Source organism: Mycteria americana, chromosome 13 (assembly GCF_035582795.1).
Source record: "Mycteria americana isolate JAX WOST 10 ecotype Jacksonville Zoo and Gardens chromosome 13, USCA_MyAme_1.0, whole genome shotgun sequence".
Lineage (NCBI taxonomy): Eukaryota > Metazoa > Chordata > Aves > Ciconiiformes > Ciconiidae > Mycteria > Mycteria americana.
The window spans coordinates 1,456,962-1,482,442 of record NC_134377.1 but is presented as its reverse complement, the minus strand read 5'-3'; the positions used below and the strand labels follow the sequence as shown (position 1 = coordinate 1,482,442).

Below are 25,481 nucleotides of genomic sequence, written 5' to 3'. Positions count from 1 at the left end.
TCAGCACGCGCGGGCTGGCCGCTGCTCCCACTGCCGGCCGGCCTCACCGCCGCGGCCCTCCCCTCCCGCCCGCCCTTGAGGAGGCCGCAGCGGCGGCTGCTCCCGCTCCCGCGGCACTGAGGCGCTCGGCTCCCGGCGGGGCGAGGCGGAAGCCCGGGGAAGGGGGGGGGGTCCTGGGGGCTCTTGTGGGCGGCCGCGGGGCCCCCGTGCGCTGCGGTGTGGCTGGCGTAGTGCCTGCGCGCGCGCCGCACTCACCCACTCCCACCCGCCTCTCGCCGGCCGAGCGCGCCCGTCACGCGGCCGCAGTGAAGCCGCAGCGGTCCGCGCCATGGCTCTCCCGTCACGTGCCACGGCCCGCCCAATGGGCGGTGAGCGGTTCGGCCCCGCCCCGCCCCGCCGGGCGGGGGTGGCTGCGGGCGGCGGCGGGGCGCGATCGCGATCGCGGCGGAGACAAAGCGGGGCCGGTGGGCGGGCGGGGCGCCCGGCAGGAGCAGCCGGCGGCCGCGGCCCGGCGGGGGCCCCGCGCGCGGCGCTGGCCTCCCGGCGGGGGCAGTGACTGGCGGCGGGCGGGGAGGCCTCGAGGCGCGCGGGGCCGCCGGCGCACGCGGAGCGCGGCCCGGGCCCGGGCCCGGCCGCCGCCGCCGCCATGGCCCTGGCTAATTACAGCAGCCTGAACCGGGCCCAGCTCACCTTCGAGTACCTGCACACAAACTCGTGAGTACCGGGCCGCGCCGCGACGGGCCGCGGCCGCCGGGCAGGGCTGCGGCGGGGCCGTGCCGCGGCCCGCGGCCCCCTGTGTGCCCGCGGCAGGAGCCGCGCCGCCCCCCCGGGCCGCGGCGCCTGGGGCGGCAGGTGAGTATGGGTACGCTCGGCCGAGGCCGCGCCGGCCTGGCGGGGCAGAGCTGTCCGCCGCCTGCCCGCTCGTCCTGGCCGCCTCGTGGGCTGCCCCCGGCTCCGGCGGCCGGGCACGCCAGGGCAGAGCTGTCGTACTGTGGGCGGGCCTGCGGTTCATAGAGAATAACGGTGCGTGGAGGGGACAGGCCTCTGGGGGTGCTCACGGGAGGAGGCGGGTGTAGCCTCTAGGTCAGCCGTACCCTTACGGCCGCACCTCTCTGGAGAAGCGCCTGTGCTGGCCATAGCGGCTGTCGTCCCTTCACAGCATCGTGTTTCATTCATGCCCGAATATTTTGTGCAGGTGTATTTTCAAGCAGAAATATGACATTCTTCTTCTGATCAGCTTTGTGAAGCTGCTGTGGCTTTTGCATGTCACTGATGAATTCCCCAAAATAAAATCTCCTGAGAAGAGACAAAGTTCTTCTTTAAAATGGGTTCCTTCTGAATGCATGTCCAGAAAATGGGAGGTCCCACCAGGAAACGGTGCTTAGCCATCTGAGGCCTGCATATTGCACATAAGCCTTGTAGTGCCACGTACAGAAGACTTTAAAGAAAGAGCTTGTTCTAGCTGAACTGCCCTGGAAGAACAATGTGAACCACACTTGGCATTTCTTCGTTTTGATCAGCTGGTCACCGGCGTAATATTGTCTTCTGATGTTTTGTGGAAGAGTTGACTCTTACTGGTACCATCAACAGAAGAAGAAATAAAGTGTCGGCTTACCTTTTTGCTTTCCCTTTTCAATGTGTGAAGGCAAGGTTAGAGTGAAGGACTGCAGTGGTCTGCAGCAGTCTGAAGACTTCTGATGCACAGAAATAAGGGTGACTTGATTTCAAAGTAGGTCTGACTGCTTTTGGTAACACAGGATACGTCTGCAAGAGCAACTAAGATGAATCTCGCTTACACGTGCTAAGAGCACTATGGTCCATTTCTTTTCAGGATCAGGAAAGTAATGGGGTTTGCACAGGAGAAGAAACCTTGTAACAGTCCAGCGTCACCCTTGGGTCTGTGTCCTGTGGCTTTGCTCTATGGCTTGGCTGGTAGCAGCTGCATGTAGAGTGAACAGTCTGGTGCCTGAAGGTGATGGAAAATACCGAGTCACATTCCTGGTGCTGTGGCTGATTTGTGAAATTCTCATGTCCAGCTGCAGAAAACAAATGTTTTTACGGATTAGAAGACCGTATGGCAGAGCTCTGTCAGCAGTTTGTGTTTGCCTGCAGAACACCAGAACTCTGGCTGTCTTCCTAAGAAGATAATGTCTGTGGTGCAGAAAAGACTGATGTGTTGTTGCTGCCCTGAAGTATTAAATATCAAAGCTACTTTACGTTGGCACCATACTATCTGTTCTGCTTATGCTGCTGGTCTACTTCCGCTGTGCTACATGTCTGCAATGCATAACTGCATTACAAAATTGTTAGGAGGAGCTGGAAGCTAATGTGTATGAATAAGCTAAAGCCAGGGCTTTTTGTCCGTCATGGGTGAAGAGCCTTTTGAGATAGTGGGATCAGTGTATAAGCCAAATGCTTCCCTAAGAATAGAAACAGTGGAAGTCATTTTTAAAAGCAAAAAAAACCCCAAACCAACCCATGACAAATAAACAACCCCTACTCCCCCAAGGAAAAAAAAGAGCATAAAACCCCCCCCAAACCAACCCAAGGACAGCATAGGGCTTTTTATAAGGGAACTGTCCTGGCTGTGCCCCTCGCAGCTTCTTGTGTATCTCCAGCCTTCTCAGTTGGTAAAGCGTGAGAAGCTGAAAAGTCCTTGACTAGCATAAGTGCTACTTAACAACAACTAAAACATCAGTGTGTTATCAACATTATTTGCGTGCTAAATCCAAAACGCAGCACTATACCAGCTTCTAGGAAGAAAATTAATTCTGTTCCAGCCGAAACCAGGACAACATGGAAATTACCCGTGCATTGTTTTTATGACTTCCCAGAGCTACCTGCTTGCCTTCACATTGGTTTTCCTTAAAAATTAAATGCTGCTGCTTTAAGATACTTCTAAAGCCATTCATTGAGATGATCACAAAAACACACCTGAGCCCAAACAATTTGTTTTTGCATATTTTGAATATTTGTAATGCAAAACTGAAGGAGTTTGTTAAAAGTTGAACAGCTGAAGTTGTCTTCTAACAATTTAGGTAGGATTTAGCTTGTGATTGAACTTGAGTTTTTGTCTGTAACTGGAATTGTTCTGTTGAATATAGCTGGAGTGGAGGAAGTTACTCATATAGAAAGACTTCAAAATGACCAAATGGTGGACTTGAGGAATACTAGTAATAACAGACCAACAACATCTCCCCACCCCCCAAGCTCTCCTATTTCTTCTTGTGCATGTTTTCTGTTCTGGCCTGAAATGGAGTGCAGTACTGAGAGGATAGCTCTTGTTCCTGACGCAGATGCCAGACTTAAACATATTCCCAGATGTGGCCTCCTTCAGAACAAAAATGAAGTCTTATGTCTGTCATTAGTAATTAGGTACTTGTTTGACTATGCAGGAGCAGGAGTCCAACTGGATTCAAACAGGGATGATCCTCCAAGAACTGCTAACAAAATAAGCTTTTCTTCCCTTGGGATGCTACTGCAAATCATTGTTTGTAGAGGTGTTTGAAATTGATCACGTTCTACAGAGTTGTCTGACTTACCTTTTGTAACCTGACTTTCAATAAATTGGCAGCATTGGACTTCCCTGTTCTGTTCCTTGTCAAGCCTGCACTTCTGCGTGGAGCTGTCTTGAATGGAAGTTATAGGAAGGTCCAAGCCAGTCTGCTTCCGCCAAGTCTGAGTTGTCGCTGAGACTACAGATTTTGATAACACTTCCCCCCCTTCCATGTGTCATTTCATCAGTTGTATGACCAGTAATTAATTCCTAATTTCAAGTGCTCTGACTGATGGAGGTTACTGTTGCCTCTAATGATGCCCATCTAGCTCATGCTTAAGTGTTTCCAGGTTATGTGCAAGCTGTGATAGACTCTGTTTTGCCAACAGCTTGCCTCATGTTTTTTAAACTTATGTTGCAAGTAAAATAATCCCAAGCTTTTTTGGGGAGGTGGGGGAAAATTGTCACCAGTTGATAGTGGCGGATGTTAAGTATTACAGGCACTTTTGACCATAACACAAGACCATGGTTTTTGTTAAAGCTGAGTTGTTTGAATCGGGCCGAAGCACTTCATCTGGCTTTAATTAGATATTGACAAGATAAGTGTAGAGTGTTGAGATTAATATACTGAATAGAAGATATTTATAGTGTATATAAATTTTTGTTAGTGATAAGTACCTGGAGTGGATTTCACTTGCTTGTAGCAAGGTTTTATTTTGCCTGTGTCAACATAAGAGGTTCCAGTTTTGGTTGATGTTCAAGTTGAGTATGGTGTCAGGCTATGTGGAAATCATGTTTTCTCTTACCTCTCTTCTTATCTACAGCTACATGTTTAGCTATTTTGTTCCAATATCTTTCTTTGGAAATCCCTATTTGTATGTTATTTGCACCGTTCCCTTAGTTGAAGCATTCTTTACATTGTAGAGTAAAAGCTGCTAATGAATTTGCCAGCAGTGTGCCCAGGCGGCCAAGAAAGCCAATGGCATCCTGGCTTGTATCAAAAATAGCGTGGCCAGCAGGACTAGGGAAGTGATCGTGCCCCTGTACTCGGCACTGGTGAGGCCGCACCTTGAATACTGTGTTCAGTTTTGGGCCCCCCACTACAAGAGGGACATTGAGGGGCTGGAGCGTGTCCAGAGAAGGGCAACGAAGCTGGTGAAGGGTCTGGAGCAGAAGTCTTATGAGGAGCGGCTGAGGGAACTGGGGTTGTTTAGCCTGGAGAAAAGGATGCTGAGGGGAGACCTTATTGCTCTCTACAACTACCTGAAAGGAGGTTGTAGAGAGGTGGGGGTCGGTCTCTTCTCCCAAGTAACAAGTGATAGGACAAGAGGAAATGGCCTCAAGTTGAGCCAGGGGAGGTTTAGACTGGATATTAGGAAATTTTACTTCACTGAAAGGGTTATGAAGCATTGGAACAGGCTGCCCAGGGAAGTGGTTGAGTCGCCATCCCTGGAGGTATTTAAAAGCCGTTTGGATGAGGTGCTTAGGGACATGGTGTAGTGGTGGTCTTGGTAGTGTTAGGTTTACGGTTGGACTCGATGATCTTAAAGGTCTTTTCCAACCTATACGATTCTGTGATTCTGTAATGAAGCATAGTTACTAGTGCTAAAACATCCATTTGCTTATGGGTTTTTCCTGACATGGGTTACTTCCTAAATAAACTTCTGGGGTGTTGATTTGTGGAGCTGAATAGGTGCTCATAAACTCGAGGGAGCACTTGAAATCTGTGCGCAGGAAATCCTGCTCAAAGAAAGAATACCAGGTTTGAGCTTCTGTGAAAGCTTTCTGATTGGGAAGATAGTATTCAAAACACTGTTCCCTTCTGTCTCTTGTCTCTGCATGGGCAAGTGGGAGCTTGCTGAGATGGAAATCTCCATTCTTGTGGTTCTAGTGATGACTTTGTATGCTGATGTGTTTTACCTCTGATTGGAGCTGCGTAGATGGGTTAGGTGTCGTGACATTGAAGATGGATATGAAAGTTCATTTTGTGATTGTTAGCGTTATGGACAGCTATATATTTTATGTGTGAGAAGTACCTATGTATCTGTTCTTTGAAAGCTGAAAATATGACTAAGTATCACTTTCTGCTTGGTCACCTGTTGGCATTTTTGTGTAGTAGTGAAAGCAGGTTGTATGTGAAGAGGTTTCATGCAGACTGAAACATGTTGATAAAAACAGTTTCTGAGGACTCGGTCTCTTCATTGAGCATGCTAGAGAAGCAAAAAATTTCAGCAACTGTTTCTCCAGGTCTTGTAGATGCTGTTAATATTGGGGTTGATGTGGCTCATCTACATTTGAAATAATTGTTAGATTTTCACGATAGGTCACCAAGTTAGGCATTCAGTGGAGGTATTACATTAATGTTAGCAGACAATGTGTTGTTAATGATTTTGTTAGCTCTTTAAGGTTTTCTCACCATGTATCTTCTTTCAAGGTTGAGGCACATAACTAATGCTTTCAAACAGCTGCTGCTTGTAAAAGGTGGCGGTTAAGAGGCTGGAAACTAACATGGCTTTTGAGAGTGTGCTGAAGTGGCACCTGGCTAGATGATTTTAGCATGAGTTTGGAAGGTGGTGTGGTACAGTGGTGGCAGAAGACTGTCTTTCTCTGGATTAGGAGCAGTTGCAGCTATTGGAAGTCTCCCAGGATCTGGAAGCTTCTTCCTGTCAGAAATCACTTCTGCAAAGTGAATATGTGCATGGGGGAGATGGACCTTATGCATAATGCTTATCTGTCCATGTTTTACATATAGGTAGTCTTTAGTTGCCATGAAGAGACCTGTCAATGTGGTGAATAATTAAGGATTTATATGAATTGGTGACTGGTTCATAGGCTGGTTCAATAATTTTCTCTGTTGTATCTGTTTACCATGTGATGTTTTTTAGACCATAGTCACCAGCAGTTTGTTGAATCAGACTTTCCATGGGGCATCCTGTCTGCTGCGTGTCTGCCTCTGGTAGACAGTAAAACACTCATTTCTAGTCTGCTCTCAGCAGCAGACGTTAGTTATAGACATCCAATTGGATTTGTTTAAAATGTGGTTGAGATTCTTGTTTATTTAAAGGTCTCTCTTTTTAAGTGTCAGTGTAACCCTGCTGATTCTGTGTTTCGTTGCAGAACTACCCATGAGTTCTTGTTTGGTGCCCTTGCTGAACTTGTAGATAATGCCAGGTATGTACCTGAGACTACCTAATTCCCAAGGTAAATTCGGTTAAGATTTAATTAGCCTGTCTGTTTGTTGATCTTGAGCAATTTTCACTTCTATTAGACTTTATGAAAAATATGGAATAGAAGACTTTGCTGTAGTTTAGTATGAATATTTCCCTTGGTCCTCTTATACCACCACATCTACGCCCTAAAAAAAAAAAAATTATTCCTGAATGAATCATAGAACGATTCAGATTAGAAGGGAAATTGTTAGAAGACACAAGATAGATTTTAGGAAAAAATTAAAAAATCTGCCTTTCTGTTTAAAGAAATTGGTAAAATAATAATTACTGGAGCTGGGACTCTTAAGATACTTAGATAATCCTTGACTCTTAGTATCATGCATGATGATAGGATGAAAATTAAATCAGAAGTGGGATGCTGAAAAATAAAGCAAGAACAGTTAGAGCAATTGTGATCAAGTGTCACAGTTAATCAATGAGGAGACTTGGTATTTGGAAATTGCAGGTTTTAGGCCACATTTCTCATGTTTGCATTTGGGAATCCAGGCTATAGCTGCGTCCCAAGCCTTGCATGCTTATGTCTTGAGCTTCACAAAATATTCTGATGTGGCGTCACGGAAATATTTTGAGATAATTTTCTATCAAGTGTGAATTCTCACACTATGCAGTTCGTAATGTAAGGAGCTGAAACTGGAAGATTTTTGCATAGGAAAGATTCTGTGTAGGGAATCAGCCATGTGTGTGCGCACTGTTTGGTGTTTTCACTTTCACTGCAACATAGTTAAATATAGCGTCTTTGAGATTAATGGATGGTTTTATCTTCAACCTCTTGGTTCCTCCTCTGGCAAAAGAGAGGTTGGCCTTCTGGGAAGGAGGTAGCTGTAGTTGGCTGGAGGTACAAAGACAAGACAAAGCGACTTTGGCATTTGTGGGGTTTTATTACAGCACTACAACTGCACTCTTCTCATCAGCAAACCAAGGGTATGTGATGGTCTACGTGAAAAAAAAATTAAAAATTGGTTTTGAGAAGAGGGCAGTAGTGCTGTATGTGCTGCTTTTTCAAATATAGAGGAGGATGCACAGTGTATGAAGGGCTTTACTTAAATGATCTGGTAATGACACAGTTTCCTATGACAACCTTGAATGTGTTTGGATGGATTTTTCTGTGGAGTTACTAAACTTTTCATAGGCAGCTTGACAGAAAAAATGTAGGTATTGTTTGTTTCATACAGGAGGGAACTCAGAAGTGTGTGTTTGATTCCCTCACCCCCCCGCCTTAATATGACTTTTGTTATAAAGCCAGTGATACTCACTGCAGCTAGGTTTAGTTGTTTGGCAGCAATGTCTTGTGCTGGAGTTTGGGTTCAAGTAGGCAAAAAGTAGAACAATGTGTCTTGTCTGTTAGTGCTGACTGTGGGGCCTTTGTGGACTTTGATCTGTGCAGCCAGTTCATTTTGGAAATTATTGCATGTGCCTCGATTTTAGCTTCGTTGCTATTTGACATTTGAATACTCATTGTGTTTTTGTTGCTTTGTAGAGATGCAGATGCCACAAGAATAGACATTTATACTGGTAAGTCACTCCTGCTGCTTCCTTGCATGTCAATAGTTAACTTGGATTTAGGCTGCAAACATGTGTTGTACCTGGTAGAATAAGAGTGAGGATGTTTATGCCCAATACTGTGTTCAGTTTTGGGCGCCTCACTACCAGAAAGACATTGACGCTGGAGCGTGTCCAAAGAAGAGCAAAGAAGCTGGTGAAGGGTCTCGAGCACAGGTCTGATGAGGAGCGGCTGAGGGACCTGGGGTTGTTCAGCCTGGAGAAAAGGAGGCTGAGGGGAGACCTTATCGCTCTCTACAACTGCCTGAAAGGAGGGTGTAGAGAGGTGGGGGTCGGTCTCTTCTTCCAAGTAACAAGCGATAGGACAAGAGGCAATGGCCTCAAGTTGCGCCAGGGGAGGTTTAAATTGGGTATTAGGAAAAATTTCTTCACCGAAAGGGTCATCAAGCATTGGAACAGGCTGCCCAGGGAAGTGGTTGAGTCACTGTCCCTGGAGGTATTTATAGGATGTGTAGATGTGGTGCTTAGGGACATGGTTTAGTGGTGGACTTGGCAGCGTTAGGTTTATGGTTGGACTCGATGTCTTAAGGATCTTTTCCAACCTAAATAATTCTATGATTCTATGATTCTACTGTTTGTCCTGTGCCCCAGTGCCTGTTGTCTTTCAAAACGTAGTGCCTTTACAAATATGTCGGGCAAGCACTTAGATCAGCCTTCAGCTGAGGTCAGGTAAAGTGGGTAGCTGTTTACACTGGATGCTTAAGAAACCTGCTTTTAATATACTCTTGTAGCATATGTTTACAGTTTAAAGTGCAGAAGTTCTTAGTCATTCTGTAACAAAAATCTGGTGCTCTTTCTTACATTTTAGCCATATTTGGGCTGTGAAAGTCCTGTTTGTTGTGTTACCTCTGTCGTGAACACTGATTCCATTTTATGGAACTTTTGCTTGTGGGAGTAGTGAATAACTCTTCTCTTGTAGAGCGACGGGAAGACCTACGAGGTGGATTCATGCTGTGTTTTTTGGATGATGGAACGGGAATGGATTCAAGTAAGTGACAGGAAGTTACACTTGCATTTTCAAGCTGAGGTTTCATGTTATGGCTTAAGCTGAATTAACAGCTTGGTTCTGTTGAAAGGGGCATGTTCCTGCCTCTGCGCTGACTCTTTTGCACTGTATCATATACCAAACTATTCACCTCTTCAGTTGCAGAAAACTAATTTGCCCAAAAGAAAATTGTTCTGCTGCATTATAGAGTTGAGTCAGCCTGGCCTGTGGTTTTCCAGCACCCCAAAGTTGGCCTTGGGGCTGGAGGGAGAATAGCGTAGCCAGAAAAGGGAACAAGCGCAAGCTTTGATGGGCATAAGCCTTTTCCCCATTAGAGGCTGCCAAGCAGGCAGTGTATCTCAGCTCTAATAAGGAAGTGTGCCATGGCAGAAATTGAAAACTTAGCTTTGAAAGCATTTTGACATTGTTTCATCATTGGCATTGTGATTGAGATTGACAATATAAAATCTTAGGAGTATGAGAAGAATGTAACAAATGTATTTCTGCCTCATCGTAAGAATTGATGTAAATCTGTGTTGTATCGAGCAGGAGAAAAGCCTTCTTGCTTTGCTTTAGCATCAGTGAACAGCAGTGTCAACCCACACCACCTTCTTTGTGTCTTGAAGACGGGTAAATCCTCCTGTGAGGAGCTCTCTACTGGGCAGAAAAGTTGCCCTAAATTGGAAGGTTTTGGAGAAGGCAGGGGAGATGGGTAAATAAGCATTGACTAACATTTTTGTTCTGGTCCTTCAGTACTTTAAGATCCTCTTGTGATAGGAGGCATTTAGTTCCATTTATTAATGCTTATAAAAATACATTAACATCTTTGATACGTAGATTTGTGACCTGCATGAAGGAATTTAGTTTGAACTCTAGATACCTTCTCTGTATTCTCTGGAATACAATTAAGGATGCTAAACAGGTCTTCTGAGTGTGCTTTTCTGTCACCAGTGGAATTGAAGGAAGCAATTAAGCGCCATCCATAAAACAAGTTCAGAGACTTAACTGTGGCCTTCTCACAAGCCTTTGGATCAGGGAGAAGAAATACAACCTTTTCTGCATGTCTTGAAAACTACATGTTTGTCTCTGGATCGAGAGTAGAAGGTGACAAATGTGTGTTCTCCAGGTGCAGCCTGGCAAGCACTGAGTAGAGTGGGATGATCACGTCTCTATCTCTGTAGTAATGCCCCTGTGGATGCAGCCCAGGATCACATTTGCCTGTGTTGCTGCAGCGGCACACTACTGACTCATGTTCAGCTTGTCCATCAGGACCCCCAGGTCCCTTTCAGCAAGGCTGTTCCCCAGCCACACAGATTCCAGCCTGTACTGGCTCTCTGGTTATTTCATCCCAGGTGCAGGACCTTGCCATTCCCTTGAACTTCATACAGTTCTTGCTTGCCCACTCTTCCAGCCTGTCCAGGTCTCTCTTTAAGATGGCTCTCCCTTGTGATGTGTCCAGCTCACCACCATCAGCAAACCTGGTGAGAGTGCTTTCAATCCCATCATCCAGATCCCTTATGAAGATGTTGAACAGCGTTGAACAGCATCGATCCCAGGGGGACCCCAGCTGTGACAGGCTGCCAGCAGGAGTAAAAACCATTGATGATCACCCTCTGAGCGTGACCCGTGAGCCAGTTCCCTACCCATCTTGCGTACCACTCATCCGGTCTGTGTCTTGCCAGTTTGTCCAGAAGAGGGCTGTGGGAAACAGTGTCCAATGCTTTGCTGAAGCCCAGCTAAACAGCATCCACTGCTTTCCCCATGTGGACAGAAAGTGCTGCCTTGTTGCAGAAAGTGATCAGGTCAGTCAGGCATGGCTTGCCTTTGGTAAATCTGTGTGGCTTATCCCAATCACCTGCTTCATTTGGCTTGTGATACTTTTTAAAAGGACTTGTTCCATTGCTTTCCTGGGGATTGAAGTAAATATATCAGTTCTTGCTCCTTTAAACTGTATTTTTGAAGTCTGGAAGCTCAAAAGAGCTTTTGTTTTACTGGATGCAGTTAATTAAGTACTAATGTCTTGGTTACTTTATTAGATCTTTTATTTTTAAAATACTGTTTATCCAAGGCTCACAATGGTGAGGAACGATGTTTAAATGTAACTGGGATTCTAGCTCTTATTTTACAGTGTGTGTACACTCTTTTGGGTGTAGGCAGTGACACTCAGGGGACCACTTTTAGGGGAGTGGTCTACATATTTCTCAAGGGAAAATGTCTCTTTAACCTTGTAGCACATTGACATTTCCTCTCAAGTTAACAGAGTTTTGAAATAAATTGCAGGAACGTATATCAAACTGATTTGTCAATAACTAGCTGTGTTCAGCCATTTCCCTCAGGTGGCTGTCTGTCTGTTGTGGTTTAGCTTAAGTTGGCAACTAAGCACCACACCGCTGCTTGCTCACTATCCTCCTCCCGGGTGGGATGGGGGAGAGAATTGGAAGAGCAAAAGTAAGAAAACTTGTGGGTTGAGATAAGAACAGTTTAATAATTGAGGGGGTGGGTGGAAATTGTAATGAAAACGAAAACAATGAGAGAGAGAGAGAGAGAGGAACACGACCCAGGAAAAAAACCAAGTGATGCAACTGCTCACCACCCGCCGACTGATGCCCAGCCCATCCCCAAGCAGCAATCGCTGCCCTCTGGCCAACTCCCCCCAGTTTATATACTGAGCATGACATCATATGGTATGGAATAGCCCTTTGGCCAGTTTGGATCAACTTGGATCTTGGCTGTGCCCTCTCTCAGCTTCTTGTGCACCTGGCAGAGCATGGGGAGCTGAAAAGTCCTTGACCAGTGTAAACATTACTTAGCAACAACTAAAACATCAGTGCGTTATCAACATTATTCTCATACTAAATCCAAAACACAGCGCTATACCAGCTACTGGGAAGAGAATTAACTCTATCCCAGCCGAAACCAGGATAGTATCCACCCCTTATTCTATACCATCTATGTCATGCCCAGGTCCTACTCTCTCTAATACATTCCATTTAATCACCACCACTTTCCCCATCTTTTTATATATACACACAGATATCATTCCCTTAGTCTATTGGCCATCCCTCTAAAATGTCCATTGAGTTCATTTAGTCTATGACTTTGGGCTCCATCTGTCATAACAGTCTTTCAGAGCGGGAGAGATGGTGTGTGGTGGTGGATTGTTACATGCTGAAGCCAGTTCTGGTTCCATCACTGCTGCACTTTGCTCGGTTTCATCAAAGTTCATTCTTCATTAATCTGGGTGATTCTTACTGTAATACTGTTGATATGGCATATAGCAACCAGAAGAGTGATGACATACAGTATCATATAGCAATTAACATCATACCATTTAGTTCATTGGCTATTTTCACCCAAAATCAAATCCCCTTGAGGTACACATTGGAATTACCTATCCTTTCGCATTACCCACCAAGTACACTCAGGTCCTTGAGCAAAAGCAATCCCACAAATGGGTTTTCCTTTGCTCGAGGCAGGAGTAACCCAGACTGTCTTTCCCAGTATATTTTTTATGTGCGCTACAGGGACTTTATCCCCCTCCACAATATGTAAAAGTTTTGACTGGGCAGGGCCAGCTTGATTGGCTGATCCCCTATGTTGACTAACTAGATGGCCTTTGCTAAATGTGTATCCCAATGTTTAAATGTCCCACCACCCATTGCTTGCAGCATAGTCTTTAACAGTCCATTGTATCATTCGATTTTCCTGGATGCTGGTGCATGATAGGGGATGTGATACACCCACTCAGTGCCATGCTCCTTGGCCCAGGTGTCTATGAGGTTGTTTCAGAAATGAGCCCTGTTGTCTGACTCCGTTCTTTCTGGGGTGCCACGTTGCCATAGGACTTGCTTTTCAAGGCCCAGGATAGTGTTCTGGGCGATGGCGTGGAGCACAGGGTATGTTTCCAGCCATCCAGTGGTTGCTTCCACCATTGTAAGCACATAGCGCTTGTCTTGGCGGGTTTGTGGGAGTGTGATATAATCGATCTGCCAGGCTTCCCCATATTTGTATTTCAGCCATTGTCCTCCATACCACAGAGGCTTTAACCGCTTGGCTTGTTTAATTGCAGCGCATGTTTTACATTCATGGATAACCTGTGCAATAGTGTCTATGGTCAAGTCCACCCCTCGATCGTGAGCCCATCTATATGCTACATCTCTTCCATGATGGCCTGAGGTGTCATGGGCCCACCGAGCTATAAGTAATTCACCCTTATGTTACCAATCCAGATCCACCTGAGCCACTTAAGTCTTAGCAGCCTGATCCACCTGCTGGTTGTTTTGATGTTCTTCAGTGGCCCAACTCTTGGGTACGTGAGCATTTATGTGATGCAACCAGGTTCTCTACCTGGGCAGCAATATCTTGCCACAGTGCTGCAGCCCAGGTGGCTTTGCCTCTGCGCTGCCAGTTGCTCTGCTTCCATTGCTGTAACCACCCCCACAGGGCATTTGCCACCATCCATGAGTCAGTGTAGAGGTGGCCACCCTTCTCAGTCAGCAATGTCTAAAGCCAGCTGGATGGCTTTTAATTCTACATATTGGCTCGATTCACTGTCTCCCTCAGCAGTTTCTACAACTTGTCGTATAGGACTCCATACAGCAGCTTTCCACCTCTGATGCTTTCCTACAATACGACAGGACTCATCAGTGAACAGGGCGTATTGCTTCTCATTTTCTGGTACTTTATCGTATAGTGGGGCCTCCTTAGCATGCATCATCACCTCCTCTGGTGATATTCCAAAATCTTTGCCTTCTGGCCAGTCCATAATTACTTCCAAGATTCCTGGGTGATTGGGGTTTCCTATTTGAGCCTGTTGTGTGATCAGTGTGACCCACTTACTCCACGTAGCATCAGTTGCATGATGTGTAGAGGGGACCCTCCCTTTGAACATCCAGCCCAGTACCGGCAGTCGGGGTGCCAGGAGGAGCTGTGCTTCAGTACCAACCACTTCCAAAGCAGCTCGAACCCCTTCATATGCTGCCAATATCTCTTTCTCAGTTGGAGTATAGCAGGCCTCGGATCCTCTGTATTCCCGACTCCAAAACCCTAGGGGTCGACCTCGAGTCTCCCCTGGTGCTTTCTGCCAGAGGCTCCAGGTAGGGCCATTCTCACCAGCTGTGGTGTAGAGCACGTTTTTTACATCTTGTCCTGCCTGGACTGGCCCAAGGGCTACTGCACGAACTATCTCCCATTTAATTTGTTCAAAGGCTTGTCGTTGCTCAGGGCCCCATTTGAAATCGTTCTTCTTCTGGGTCACTTGATAGAAAAGGCTTACGATCAGACTGTAATTTGGAATATGCATCCTCCAAAAACCCACAACGCGTAAGAAAGCTTGTGTTTCCTTTTTGCTAGTTGGTGGAGACATGGCTGTTATTTTGTTAATCACATCCATTGGGATCTGACGACATCCATCTTGCCATTTTATTCCTAAAAACTGGATCTCCCATGCAGGTCCCTTGACCTTACTTTGTTTTATGGCAAAACCGGCTTTCAGAAGGATTTGGACTATTTTCTTCCCATTCTCAAAAACTTCTGCTGTGTTGCCCCACACAATGATGTCATCAATGTATTGCAGATGTTCTGGAGCTTCACCCTGTTCCAGTGCTGTCTGGATCAGTCCATGGCAAATGGTAGGGCTGTGTTTCCACCCCTGGGGCAATCGATTCCAGGTATACTGGAAACCCCACCAAGTGAAAGCAAACTGTGGCCTGCATTCTACTGCCAAAGGGATTGAGAAAAACACATTAGCAATATCAGTTGTTGCATACCACTTAGCTGCTTTTGACTCCAGTTCGTGTTGAAGTTCCAGCATGTCCGGCACAGCAGCACTCAGAGGCAGCGTGACTTTGTTCAGGCCACGGTAGTCCACTGTTAGTTTCCGCTCTCCGTTAGACTTTCTCACTGGCCATATGGGACTGTTAAAAGGTGAGTGAGTCTTGCTGATCAGTCCTTGGCTCTCCAGTCGATGAATCAGCTCATGAATGGACAGTCTTGTGTTTGTTACGGTGATGAAAGACCTCAGAGCTTCTCCCCTGTTCCCCTGTCCCAGGGGAGGCTTGATTGGAAGTAATCTTGGTTTAGGCCGATTTCCCCCAGGTAGTAAATTAGATGCTTTGGCTTTGGGATATTTTTCGAGGATGCTGTCGAGCCTACTACAAATACTCTACCTAATGTGAATATAGCAGATGAATTTATGGAGAAGGCAGGAAGGATAATTTTCTGTGCTCAGATTGGGACCTTCTTTAGTGTATTCTCAGCTGAAGAACTTGGAGATACAAGAGCACTCTCCTCAAAGGGTGAAGCCAGGTTTGACTTCAGTGTGGCTGCCTTGTGACCTGCTATGGGAGGGGAGCGGGGAGGTATGCCTTGTGACCCATAGCGGGGAAGCAGGCGGCTGCCTGCAGGGATGTTGGAGGTGTGTTGTGTGTCAGCCAGCGCGTGTGCTGTAACAGCCTGTCTGTCATTCAGGAGGATTCTCTGTTGCTGTCTGGAGGACCTACAGTTGGGAACTAAACAGCTCCATCCCCCAGTTCTTCATCCCAGGCGTCTGTTGTTTCTTATTAGGAAACTTTTTATCTGTGCCCTTGATTCCTTTTCTTGGGCTCTGAAAATCAATCTGCTATCCTGAGCGAATTCCTTTGGATTATTTTTTCTCTTGTCTGTTTGGCATAGATCACATCAGCCTGCTTTTTGTTGCCAGGGAGTTTGTTTTTTTTTTTTTTAAATCCAGTAACTCTGAGACATGACAAAATGAAAACAATGTGACTAAAATAGCCTTAAGTGAAACTCCCTCCAGAGCCTTAACTCAAAAATGCTGGGAAAAAAAAATCATTTGTACCTTGATTCTTGGGAGGAGGTAAAGATTAAATCTCTCCCAAAGACAGCAAGCCTGGAGCAGAAAGAGATGCTCCCTTGCTCCCGAGTTAGTCCCCTCTGCTCGGGATCATCTTCGTCCTTCTGCCCAGAAAGAAGAATTTTTATAGGGTGGTTTTGGACAGCATTGAGTGATAAACCATATGATCACCTTTTCTGAGAGCGGAAATGCTTTGGACAATTACTCTTTACCCGTTTTAGGCTTCTCAAAGTTTTCTTAAAAATAGTTGTTGATACAACTTTTTGTATAGCAAAAGCATTCCAGTAGCCTTCTCTTCTTAGAATATCCCCTATCCCCTTTTCTGACCTTTACTGACCCCTTTAGGCTTTAAAACTAATACAGTAATAATAATAATAATAATATCATCATCATCGTCATCAATATCCTTACCCAGATCTCAAATACGAGATAATCTAATGTTTTCTTTGTCTGGCTAGAAAATACTATAGTAGGCTGAAGGAAAGGAAGAGGTACTCTCATCCAGTCAAAAGTTGGTTTTGAAGTAGTTGTGGACCTCTGTTATGAACATACTGAATTGAGGCAGCGAGGTGCTTGCACAGTTGTTCTCCTGTATTTTCGCCTTGTAATTTGTGGCTTTAAATCTGAATGTCATTTCAATGGAAAATGGCATTTTGACACCCAGCTCAGTGATTTCGTGTTAGACCAGTGGTGTTAGTACTAAACACCTTACTGTAAAAATTCACTGTCAGTACTAGTGGACGTGGGTAAGTTTCCTGTATGCTTAAATCCAGCTTGTCCAAGGGCTCAGCCTCTGTGTAGCTGGCTGGTGAGGTGAGCAATGTCCTGTGCTCCCTCACAGCTTGTGTATGCATTTGAGGACTGTAATTGTTGTTAGCCTTCCTGTTAAGGCACGTCGTGTTCCTTGTCTCTGGAATTGCATTTCATTTCTCCCGGTAAACTCTGTGGTGAAATGATTGCTGTCCCTTGGGGAAGGGAGAGGAATTGTTCTGTCCTATGGATGATATTAAAAGGCTTTATCCCTTGAACAATAGAAAGGCTTGAACTAAAAATGACACACCCTCTCAGCTGTCCTTTCATTTTGTCCTGTGCTAATAAAATACTCTGTTAATTGCTGCGGTACTTGCCTAGTACTGCCTTTTCACCCACAGCTGTCCTGCTGTCAGTAGTCCAGCGATCTGCTGCGAAAATTAGCTTTTGCCTTACTGGTGCATTCATTAATCATAGTGTTCAGTTCAATGCTGTGAAGAAAAAGTAATTCAAGACCTTTTTTATAGTACTGACTTATGCTCTAGTGCCAATGTTTTGAGTCCGTGGTGTCAGCAGTGCACGCAGTACAGCAGAGCTGTGGTGTCCCAGGATATGTTTTGGTTTACGAGCATGTTGATAATTGTGGTGGACACAACAGATCATCTTATGGACATTTTTTTTGTAAAAAGGCATGTCTTTGTGCAGTTAGGACAGGGTACTGGGCTAGTCTGAAACTTAAAGCTCTTTTTTTCAGCATAATGGCATCTGTACAAAGTTTGATACTGTAAATGCCATCAAGCAATGTGTCTTACAGGGCTGTATGGTAGAGCTTCAGGATGAAACTTTGGCTTGGGCTTCTGGCCACTTCCATGCTATAGTCTTTCTGTGCTACTTACAGTGGTGAATAAGTTTATCTAAAAGATGTGTGTGTGTGTGTCTGTATATTAAAAGAAACTTTTTTTTGTTCGCTATCTCTCGTTCCAGATGAAGCTGCCAGTGTTATTCAATTTGGTAAATCAGCCAAGCGATCACCTGAGTCAACTCAAATTGGGCAGTATGGGAATGGCTTGAAATCGTAGGTATAACAAAAGCCAGCCTCCTGAGATTATGGAGGTTAGAGTTGAGATAGTAAATGTATTTTTTCCTTGGAGGTGTATATCTTTTTTTCCAGAAAAAAACCCAAACCAGATGAAATCTAAATAAAGATACCATGGTTTGGTAGACAGGAGCTCATTGAACATCTGCTGTAGTTCTTCAGTGGCAGAGAAATCTGTCCAAAGCTGATGACAGTGTTTTGCCATTATGTTTGTATGATGCAGAGGATACAGATAAGAGCTGGGGAAAAAAAATGAAAGAGCAGGAAACAAAACCTTAATATGCCTGTAGCAGACAGATAGTAAAATTGGAGTGCTGTTCCATGTGGCTTCATTATTTATATGTATCCTACTGGGGAAATCTGTGGGACTCTATAATCTGGAGGGAAAGAAAAAAAGGGGATGTAAGGGATCTTGAGATACTATTGATCCAGCTGCAGTGCAGGACAGATCCCATATCCTGCCTGTGCACTTCCAGGACAGATCTCTGACCTGTTCTTAACCTTGAGCAAGAGGCATACTATATTACAGCTGAGAAATGCAGACCGAAGCCTAAACATGCGAAAGGTGAGCTTTGGTATCGCAGTAAGCCAATCTAAAGAGAACTGAACTGACAGAACACTAATCCTTCTTTTGATGCAATGTTAATTTTTCTTTGTTAAGGTTTTTTGGGTGAGTTGGGTAATAGAGTAGAAGAGAAGATGGGGAAGGCACTACTGGGGATAGGAGAGTGGGGAGGAAGATGGGACTGTCCCTTTTTGTGACAATTAGCTAATGCTAAGTTGCATTAGCTGAAGTGTCAGTGAGTCTTTCGAGTTAGACATTAGGAAATAAATTGTCTGTCTCCCAGAAACTTGTCTGCTGCTATTCATTCTGTGTCCAGCAAAATGAAGTATGCATTCGCTTTCTCACTTACATTTCTGCTTATATATCTGAAGGCTATTGTCACATCTCACCTTAGTCATCTTTTTTAGATTAAAAAAATTTATTTTTTTTTAAACTTCCTACATAGTATGAGCCTGGAAAGCCATGCTGTACTTTTGCACCTTTTAATTATGACTAGTGTTAAATCTTTTGAAATGTTATGAAAATGTCCGGATTGAGATGCCTTTTGAAAGGAGTGAGATGTGTAGAGAGAAATGGTAGTTGCTGTTTAAGCCCTTCTTCTGCCTTACCTGGTTTTAGCATCTCATAATTGAATATAATGGGAAGAAAACTCAGTAATGTGGTCTGCTTTCTAGAAAGTGTTGTGCATTAGGTGTAACATGCAGCCTGAAAACTGTCTCCAGGGGTTCCATGCGGATTGGGAAGGATTTCATCCTATTCACGAAGAAAGACAATACCATGACTTGCCTCCTCTTGTCACGAACATTCCATGAGGAAGAAGGCATCGATGAGGTTTGCATGTACTTTGTTGTAATGAACTACTGTGGTGAACGCTGTCTCATCTGAACTTCCCCAGCCTCTCACAGGAGAAGAGTCTGTGTCAGTGTTGGTTGCCATGCTGGTTGGATCAGTGAATGGTTTTCTCTTGGTGATACACTTGTAGGGGTTCTGCAAAGTCATCAAAGACTTTTTCCTTTTGGTTTTAATTCTGTTTGAGAGGCCTCTCTAAACTACAGCAAGTTTGAAGGGCTTGTTACAATCACTTAAAGGTGCTTATGCTGAGTTCAGGACATGCCTAGACTTCTTGCATTTTCCTTTTCCCACAAAATTTGAGTTTGAGATGTATTCAAATTTATTGCTCTGATTTGATTTTCTGTAGAGAATTAAAGGTGTGATTGAAGTTGCTACCCGCAGGTCATAAACTCCAGACATGTCTCATCTTTTTTTTTTTTTTCTTTTTTTTAAATAAAAAAATCAGTGTGGTTCTACCTATTGAAAACTTGTATATCTTAATAAATAATTCAGGCATTGTTGTTCTGTATCCAGACTCTTAACATGGGAGTATTTTTGTGCTTAAGCACAAATATTTTCCAGTAAAGGCCGATAATGAAAAGTTTTAAATTTGCCCTGGGATAGTATCTGAGAAAGCATTTTCCATTGTGATAGTGGAGGGAGCTCTACAAAGAAGCTGTTGAGTGAGCGGTGCTTGCTAGTGGCCAGCTGATTGCTGAAGCAAGTTGGGAACAGTGATGTAGTTCCAATAGCGGCTCTGGAGCCAGAAATTTTGGCTTGACCTCATCTCTAAAGTGAGGATGGGATTCGCTGTCCTTGATAGGCAGCTGTGGTCTATAATTCTATTTGTCTTTTTGTTCTAAATGACAGAAAACATCAATAACCTTGCTAGAATCCTATAAAAATAATAAAGAGTGAGATCAGGAGAAATATGAGTGAATGATATTTGAGTTCAACAGAGGAGTTAAGCACAGAGGTTGACATTTTTAAAGAAGCAAAGTTTGGGTGGTTTTTTAGTATTATGAAAGTTGTTACAAGAGGAGGGGAAAAAAGACATTGAGTGTGTGAGTAGCCAGTACCATATAGGTTACTTGGGAATTGTTCAGTCTAAGACTAGATATTGTAGGAAGGCAACTTGGAGGCTGGCAAAGAGGGGTTCTTGAGCATTTGACAGATGTGCAAACCACTGAAAAGCTAGGAAGGACTCTTGCAGTGACTTAGGGGACTGTTAGAAGGGGTAAGTCGCTCGGCCATGATCCGCAGAAGGGGATGACTGGAGTGGGTGAGCCTGAGTACAATGGTACAATGCAATTTGCAGGTCATTGTTCCCCTGCCCACCTGGAACGCACGAAGCCGGGAGCCTGTGACTGACAACGTGGAGAAGTTTGCTATTGAGACGGAGCTCATTTACAAGTATTCCCCTTTCAAATCAGAACAGGAAGTGATGGAGCAGTTTAATAAGATCCATTGTGAGAAAGGTACGTATGGACGGTGCTGGTCATGGGCAAGGTATTTGGGGTTTGGCTGGGATTCACCTGATCAGCTTGTTGCTTGCTCAGGCACCCTGGTGATCATCTTTAACCTCAAACTAATGGATAATGGAGAGCCAGAGCTGGATGTGACTTCTGACTCCCGAGACATTCAGATGGCAGAAACACCCCCAGAGGGAACGTAAGTGTGACGGGTGGTACAGGCCCTTGGGCTCTGATCAAATTATGTGTAGGGTTTGGCTATATACTGTGCGCATGTGTTTTTTAAAAGCTTCTCTTTCTATGGTGAATTGGAGAATTATAAGAGCTTTAGTTTGTTCTAGCAGTTTGGAGGTCAAGTGTGTAAATGGCCTGCAGACATTATGGTTGTGCATTTGGTGTGAATGCCTGCATTGGCTTGTCTCAGCTTAGTCAAAGCAGCAAAGTCAATGCCCTTCTTCAGGCACCTTAAAACAAAGGAGCCCTAAGCTAATAGGTTCAATTTTCTACACTCATCAAAAGATGTTTGCGTCAGAATGACAGCTGGTCGTGAGTCTGTGCTGCTCTCAAACCAATGTTGAGTTTTGTGATTAAATGAACCCTGGCAAAATGCGAGGCGCAGCGCAGGTCAGCCTCCACGAGCAAATGGTGTGGGTGGGTGCAGGTGGGGTGTATCACCACGTCTTTCTGGGAGCAGGGGCAGCTCCTGGACTTCCCTGCAGAAGGATGCAGAAGGAAGAAGGATGTGCTCAGAGGACAGCTGGAGGAGCCGAGGGCCCTGTTCAGGGAGAGCTGAGTGCTGAGTTGTTCACTTGTAGCCTGAAAAGGAAAAACTGAGCTGAACTGAGCCAAATGCTTGATTAAATCCCAGAGCTCTATGGGCACACCTAGCAAACTTTACCTTTTTTATGAGATTACACACTTCTTCCCTGAAGTGCTTGAATTTCCCATAGAAATACAGTTTCAAACACTGTAAACCTAGCTGTTTCTGTATGTATTAGCTTGACGTTATTGAGTACACAGGTGCAGCAAACTCCTTGGGGACCTCCAGGGATCTAATATGCTTCTCAGTTTCTTTAATGCCTACTGGTGAGCTTTCATGATTACCACTGATCACTGGAAGGAGCTTCTTCCTCCTGACCTGGTGATACCATTTCTGTGCGTGATCAGTGCAGTTTCTGTCGGAGCATACTCCTGAGTAACCGAAGGGTAAGAGAATGCACTAGCAAGTGAGGCACACACTTAATGTTAAATGGTCCAGTTCATAGGTTTGACCTTTATTATCCAGTTATTCAAAATATCCTTTTCAAGCTATAGTAATATGTGCATCAGTGTTTTGTAACAGTATTTAAAATGTACAGCTCAGTAGAAAATCTCTGTAGAAGACATAGGTAGAAAAAATTTAAAAGAAAAGCCTCACTTAATGTAGCTGCATAGTAATTAAAAGAGAAAGGCCTTTTCTTTTATTATGTAGCTTTCTTGCTGAAGGTTGTCTCTTTGGCATGTTTTGAAGTAGATGCCTATGCGCTGAGATGGTAACAGTTACAGTTGCATGAGGTGTGAATCCTGCCATAGGTGCTTAAAATACATCAGGGATAGTGCAGAACAGCATGAGGAGATGCTGCTTCTGTTGGTCACTTGGCTCCTGGGTAGCAGTCTTACAAGTTTTGTCCATGGAGAAACTTGTTCATTTGGTTTGGATAGAGGAGGAGGGTCTGTGACAGTAGTATGTCATGGCTCTTCTTAATTGGAGGGGAATGAAGGGGAAAAAACTGTGAAGGAAAGAGGAAGCAGAATGCAGACTGAAAGAGACTCCAAGATGACCACTCTGACTAAAGAGACACTGATTACTCAGGAGGTGAATCGATGGAGTCGTCTTTGGGCTACATGGGCCAGACTGGGAGAACGTCTGCTAGTAGTCCTACAAGGAAATGCTGAACAAAATGCTTGGTCTCCGTAAGCATTCCTCTCTTGCAGAAAGCCGGAGCGCCGCTCCTTCCGTGCCTATGCTGCTGTGCTTTATATTGATCCCAGAATGAGGATCTTCATAAATGGACACAAAGTACAAACCAAACGACTTTCATGCTGCCTGTACAAGCCAAGGTAAGTGTTGGACCCAGACTCTGTAGATGTGTGGGACCTTTTGGAGTTCCCTTACAGAAAAGGTTTAGCATTTTGCTCTCCAGGTGTATCCTGCATAATTCCATGTTAAAGCCACAGAAACAGATCGTAAGAGAATGGGATGTAGTATTGACATCATGGAAAAAGAGGTAGATAGTGGAAAATCTAATGCCTTTGAAAATTGCATGACAAATTTGTGCAATTTGGCTCCCTTTCAGAGCAAAGAAATGAAGATACTGGTTGTTCAAAATGCCATATCCATACAAAACTCTTGGGTAACTTTTTTAAGTAGGACAAGGAAATACCTATGGTGGGTGTTAGAATTATTACTGAAAGGAAACGAGACTAAGCACTTTGAAACAGTTGCTTTGAATATTAACTTTTGTATGTAGCTGACCTAGGTTTGAATGGAATTGGGAAATACCTTTCCCTATCTTCCTTTTAAATTCCCTTAAAAAATTTGAAGCTGAGCTGAGGTGTGCTGCCAGTTGACTTAACAGGGACTGGAAAAGGTTGTAAGGATGGGAGGGGAAAGGAAAACATGTATTTAAGTCTTCTTGAGGCAGTAGTGTTCTTCTGTCCCTGGGAGCACACAGGCTGCATTCTAGATACCTTAACAGCATTGTTCTTAATAAAATAGTAGTAATTTTATAGAGTATTTGTGGATTGTTTTAATATAGCATTTTGGATTGCAGTAGTGTTTCAATAGTATGGGCCCACTATCAGCCTGCTGGGTACTTTTACTAACAGCAATTCTATGTCACGCCACTGGTTGCTGCCCTAAGAGCCTGGCCAGTTTTCAACTTACAGCATGGTCTGTCTGTCAAGCTCATACTTCCTCAGCTTCTCAAATGAAAATGTGTGAAATGGTATCCGAAACTTGACTGAAGTCAAGGGATATTACATCCACTGCTCTCCCCTTGTTAACCAAGTCAGTCATTTCATTGTAGAAGGCAGTCAGTAGGTGCAGCTCCACTTGCCACTGTAAATCCTGATTTGTTGGGTAGAGAATCTCTGAATTTCTGACTGCGTTTTACCTACATGTGAGTGCGATGTGCTGCTTCCTCTTGTGCCGCAATCCAACAAAAGTACTATGGAGAGAAAGCAGAGGAGGAGGGCACAGGTTTTTATCTCATCAGAGACCAGCTTCTTGCAAGACTCAAAGACAGGATGCCATCGCTATGGGATAGTGCTAGCATTGTCATGATAATATAACATGGACCAGGTCACCCCAGATGTTCATCTGCCTCCGTATCTTCTTTTTTGAGTGGTCAGTAGTCGATGACTGGGGAGGGATATGAGAATTTTGTTCTATACCATAGGACTGCTTTCTGTTCAAGAGACTGTGTTTTTAGACAATTTAGACAGCAGCTCTTCTGGGTCCCTATTGCCAATTCTGTATCTGCTTTTCATTTTTTGGGGGGAATAGTTGCAGCTGTAGAAGGGGAAATTCACATTGTAACTGCTCAGCAATGGCAATTTGTGACCAAGGAATGATCTAGCATGGAGGGCAAGAAGGCCCAACCACAGAATGAGTTACACTGGCTGATGAGGTAAGAAATGCTGTGGTATTGTCTCGTAACAGTAGCGTAATACCAAGTGCTCAGGGGCCAATTGTGGTAAACAGTGGTGCTGGGGGATGAACCCAACAGTGGGCTCAGGTGCCCCATGCTGACACTGATGGGATCAGTGCTGGTGCAGGTGTATCTAACAAATCTTCTTGTGCCGCATCTTTGCGGACTCCTTGTAGATCTGCTTATGGTGGTAGGCCAATAAAAATTCCCCAACACTGTAAAGACATTTACATTTAAAATCCCCACTCCTGCAGCAGAGTAGTAAAGACTGTGCAAACCAGGCCTTCCTGTAGAGCACAGTGTAGATCTTCTTGGACTTGGGGCAATTATTGTAGCCTTACTGGGTCTTTCTGGAGAGTGTCCAGACTGCTTACTTCTGGTCTCAGGCTCCTGAAGCCAGGTTTGGGCTCCAGAAGCTGTGTGGCCATCAGGACGAGCCTTCACCGTGGGTTCTGAGAGCCAGCACAGCCCTTGGCACAGTGTGGGTACCTACCCCCTGGACAGGTTGTGGAAACTTGATCTTTTACCTTCAGACACTTGACCAGAGCTTAGTCTGCCCTGGGTCGCTCTTTCCTGAGGGAAAGCCAGCAAATCGGTCCATTCTGAGAGTGGAGTTACTCTGCTTTTACAGCTATAGGTGATTTTTTTTTTTTTTCCCCCCCTCCCTGAACCTACTGAAAAGGGTTGTTTATGCCCTGGATTTTCCCTTTAGAGTTGGAGCCAGAGCTCACGCATCCCCATTTAGCTACTGGGCTTTGAGTGCTCTGCAGGTTAATGCTACTCCCCTGAACTCTGATTTGTATGGGTGCACATGGAGGAAGTGTACTGCCATTAAGGTAGTACAGTTGATGTGGCAGCGATGCTCAGCTCTTTAGCATAGCTGTTTTTTTCAGAGCCTCAGTAGCCTACGCCAGGTAACTGTTGAACTTTCCTGGTCCAGCAAAGGGATGG

At 44.8% G+C, this 25,481-nt stretch overlaps 1 protein-coding gene across 2 annotated transcripts in view; it reads left to right on the top strand.

Moving 5' to 3' along the window:
• The first annotated feature begins 404 nt into the window (after positions 1-404).
• The window catches only part of MORC2 (MORC family CW-type zinc finger 2), a 58,183-nt gene continuing 33,106 nt past the window's right edge, over positions 405-25,481 (top strand). The window contains exons 1-9 of one of the 2 annotated variants that reach the window (XM_075516610.1): positions 405-714; positions 6,614-6,667; positions 8,204-8,238; positions 9,206-9,274; positions 17,859-17,949; positions 19,258-19,366; positions 20,685-20,844; positions 20,926-21,037; positions 22,813-22,938. In XM_075516610.1, coding sequence (XP_075372725.1) covers positions 647-714; positions 6,614-6,667; positions 8,204-8,238; positions 9,206-9,274; positions 17,859-17,949; positions 19,258-19,366; positions 20,685-20,844; positions 20,926-21,037; positions 22,813-22,938 — 824 coding nt within the window. In that variant the 5' untranslated portion in view covers positions 405-646. Of the gene's footprint in view, positions 715-6,613; positions 6,668-8,203; positions 8,239-9,205; positions 9,275-17,858; positions 17,954-19,257; positions 19,367-20,684; positions 20,845-20,925; positions 21,038-22,812; positions 22,939-25,481 lie in introns of those variants that run through there. The other variant, XM_075516611.1, reaches the window with a different exon arrangement.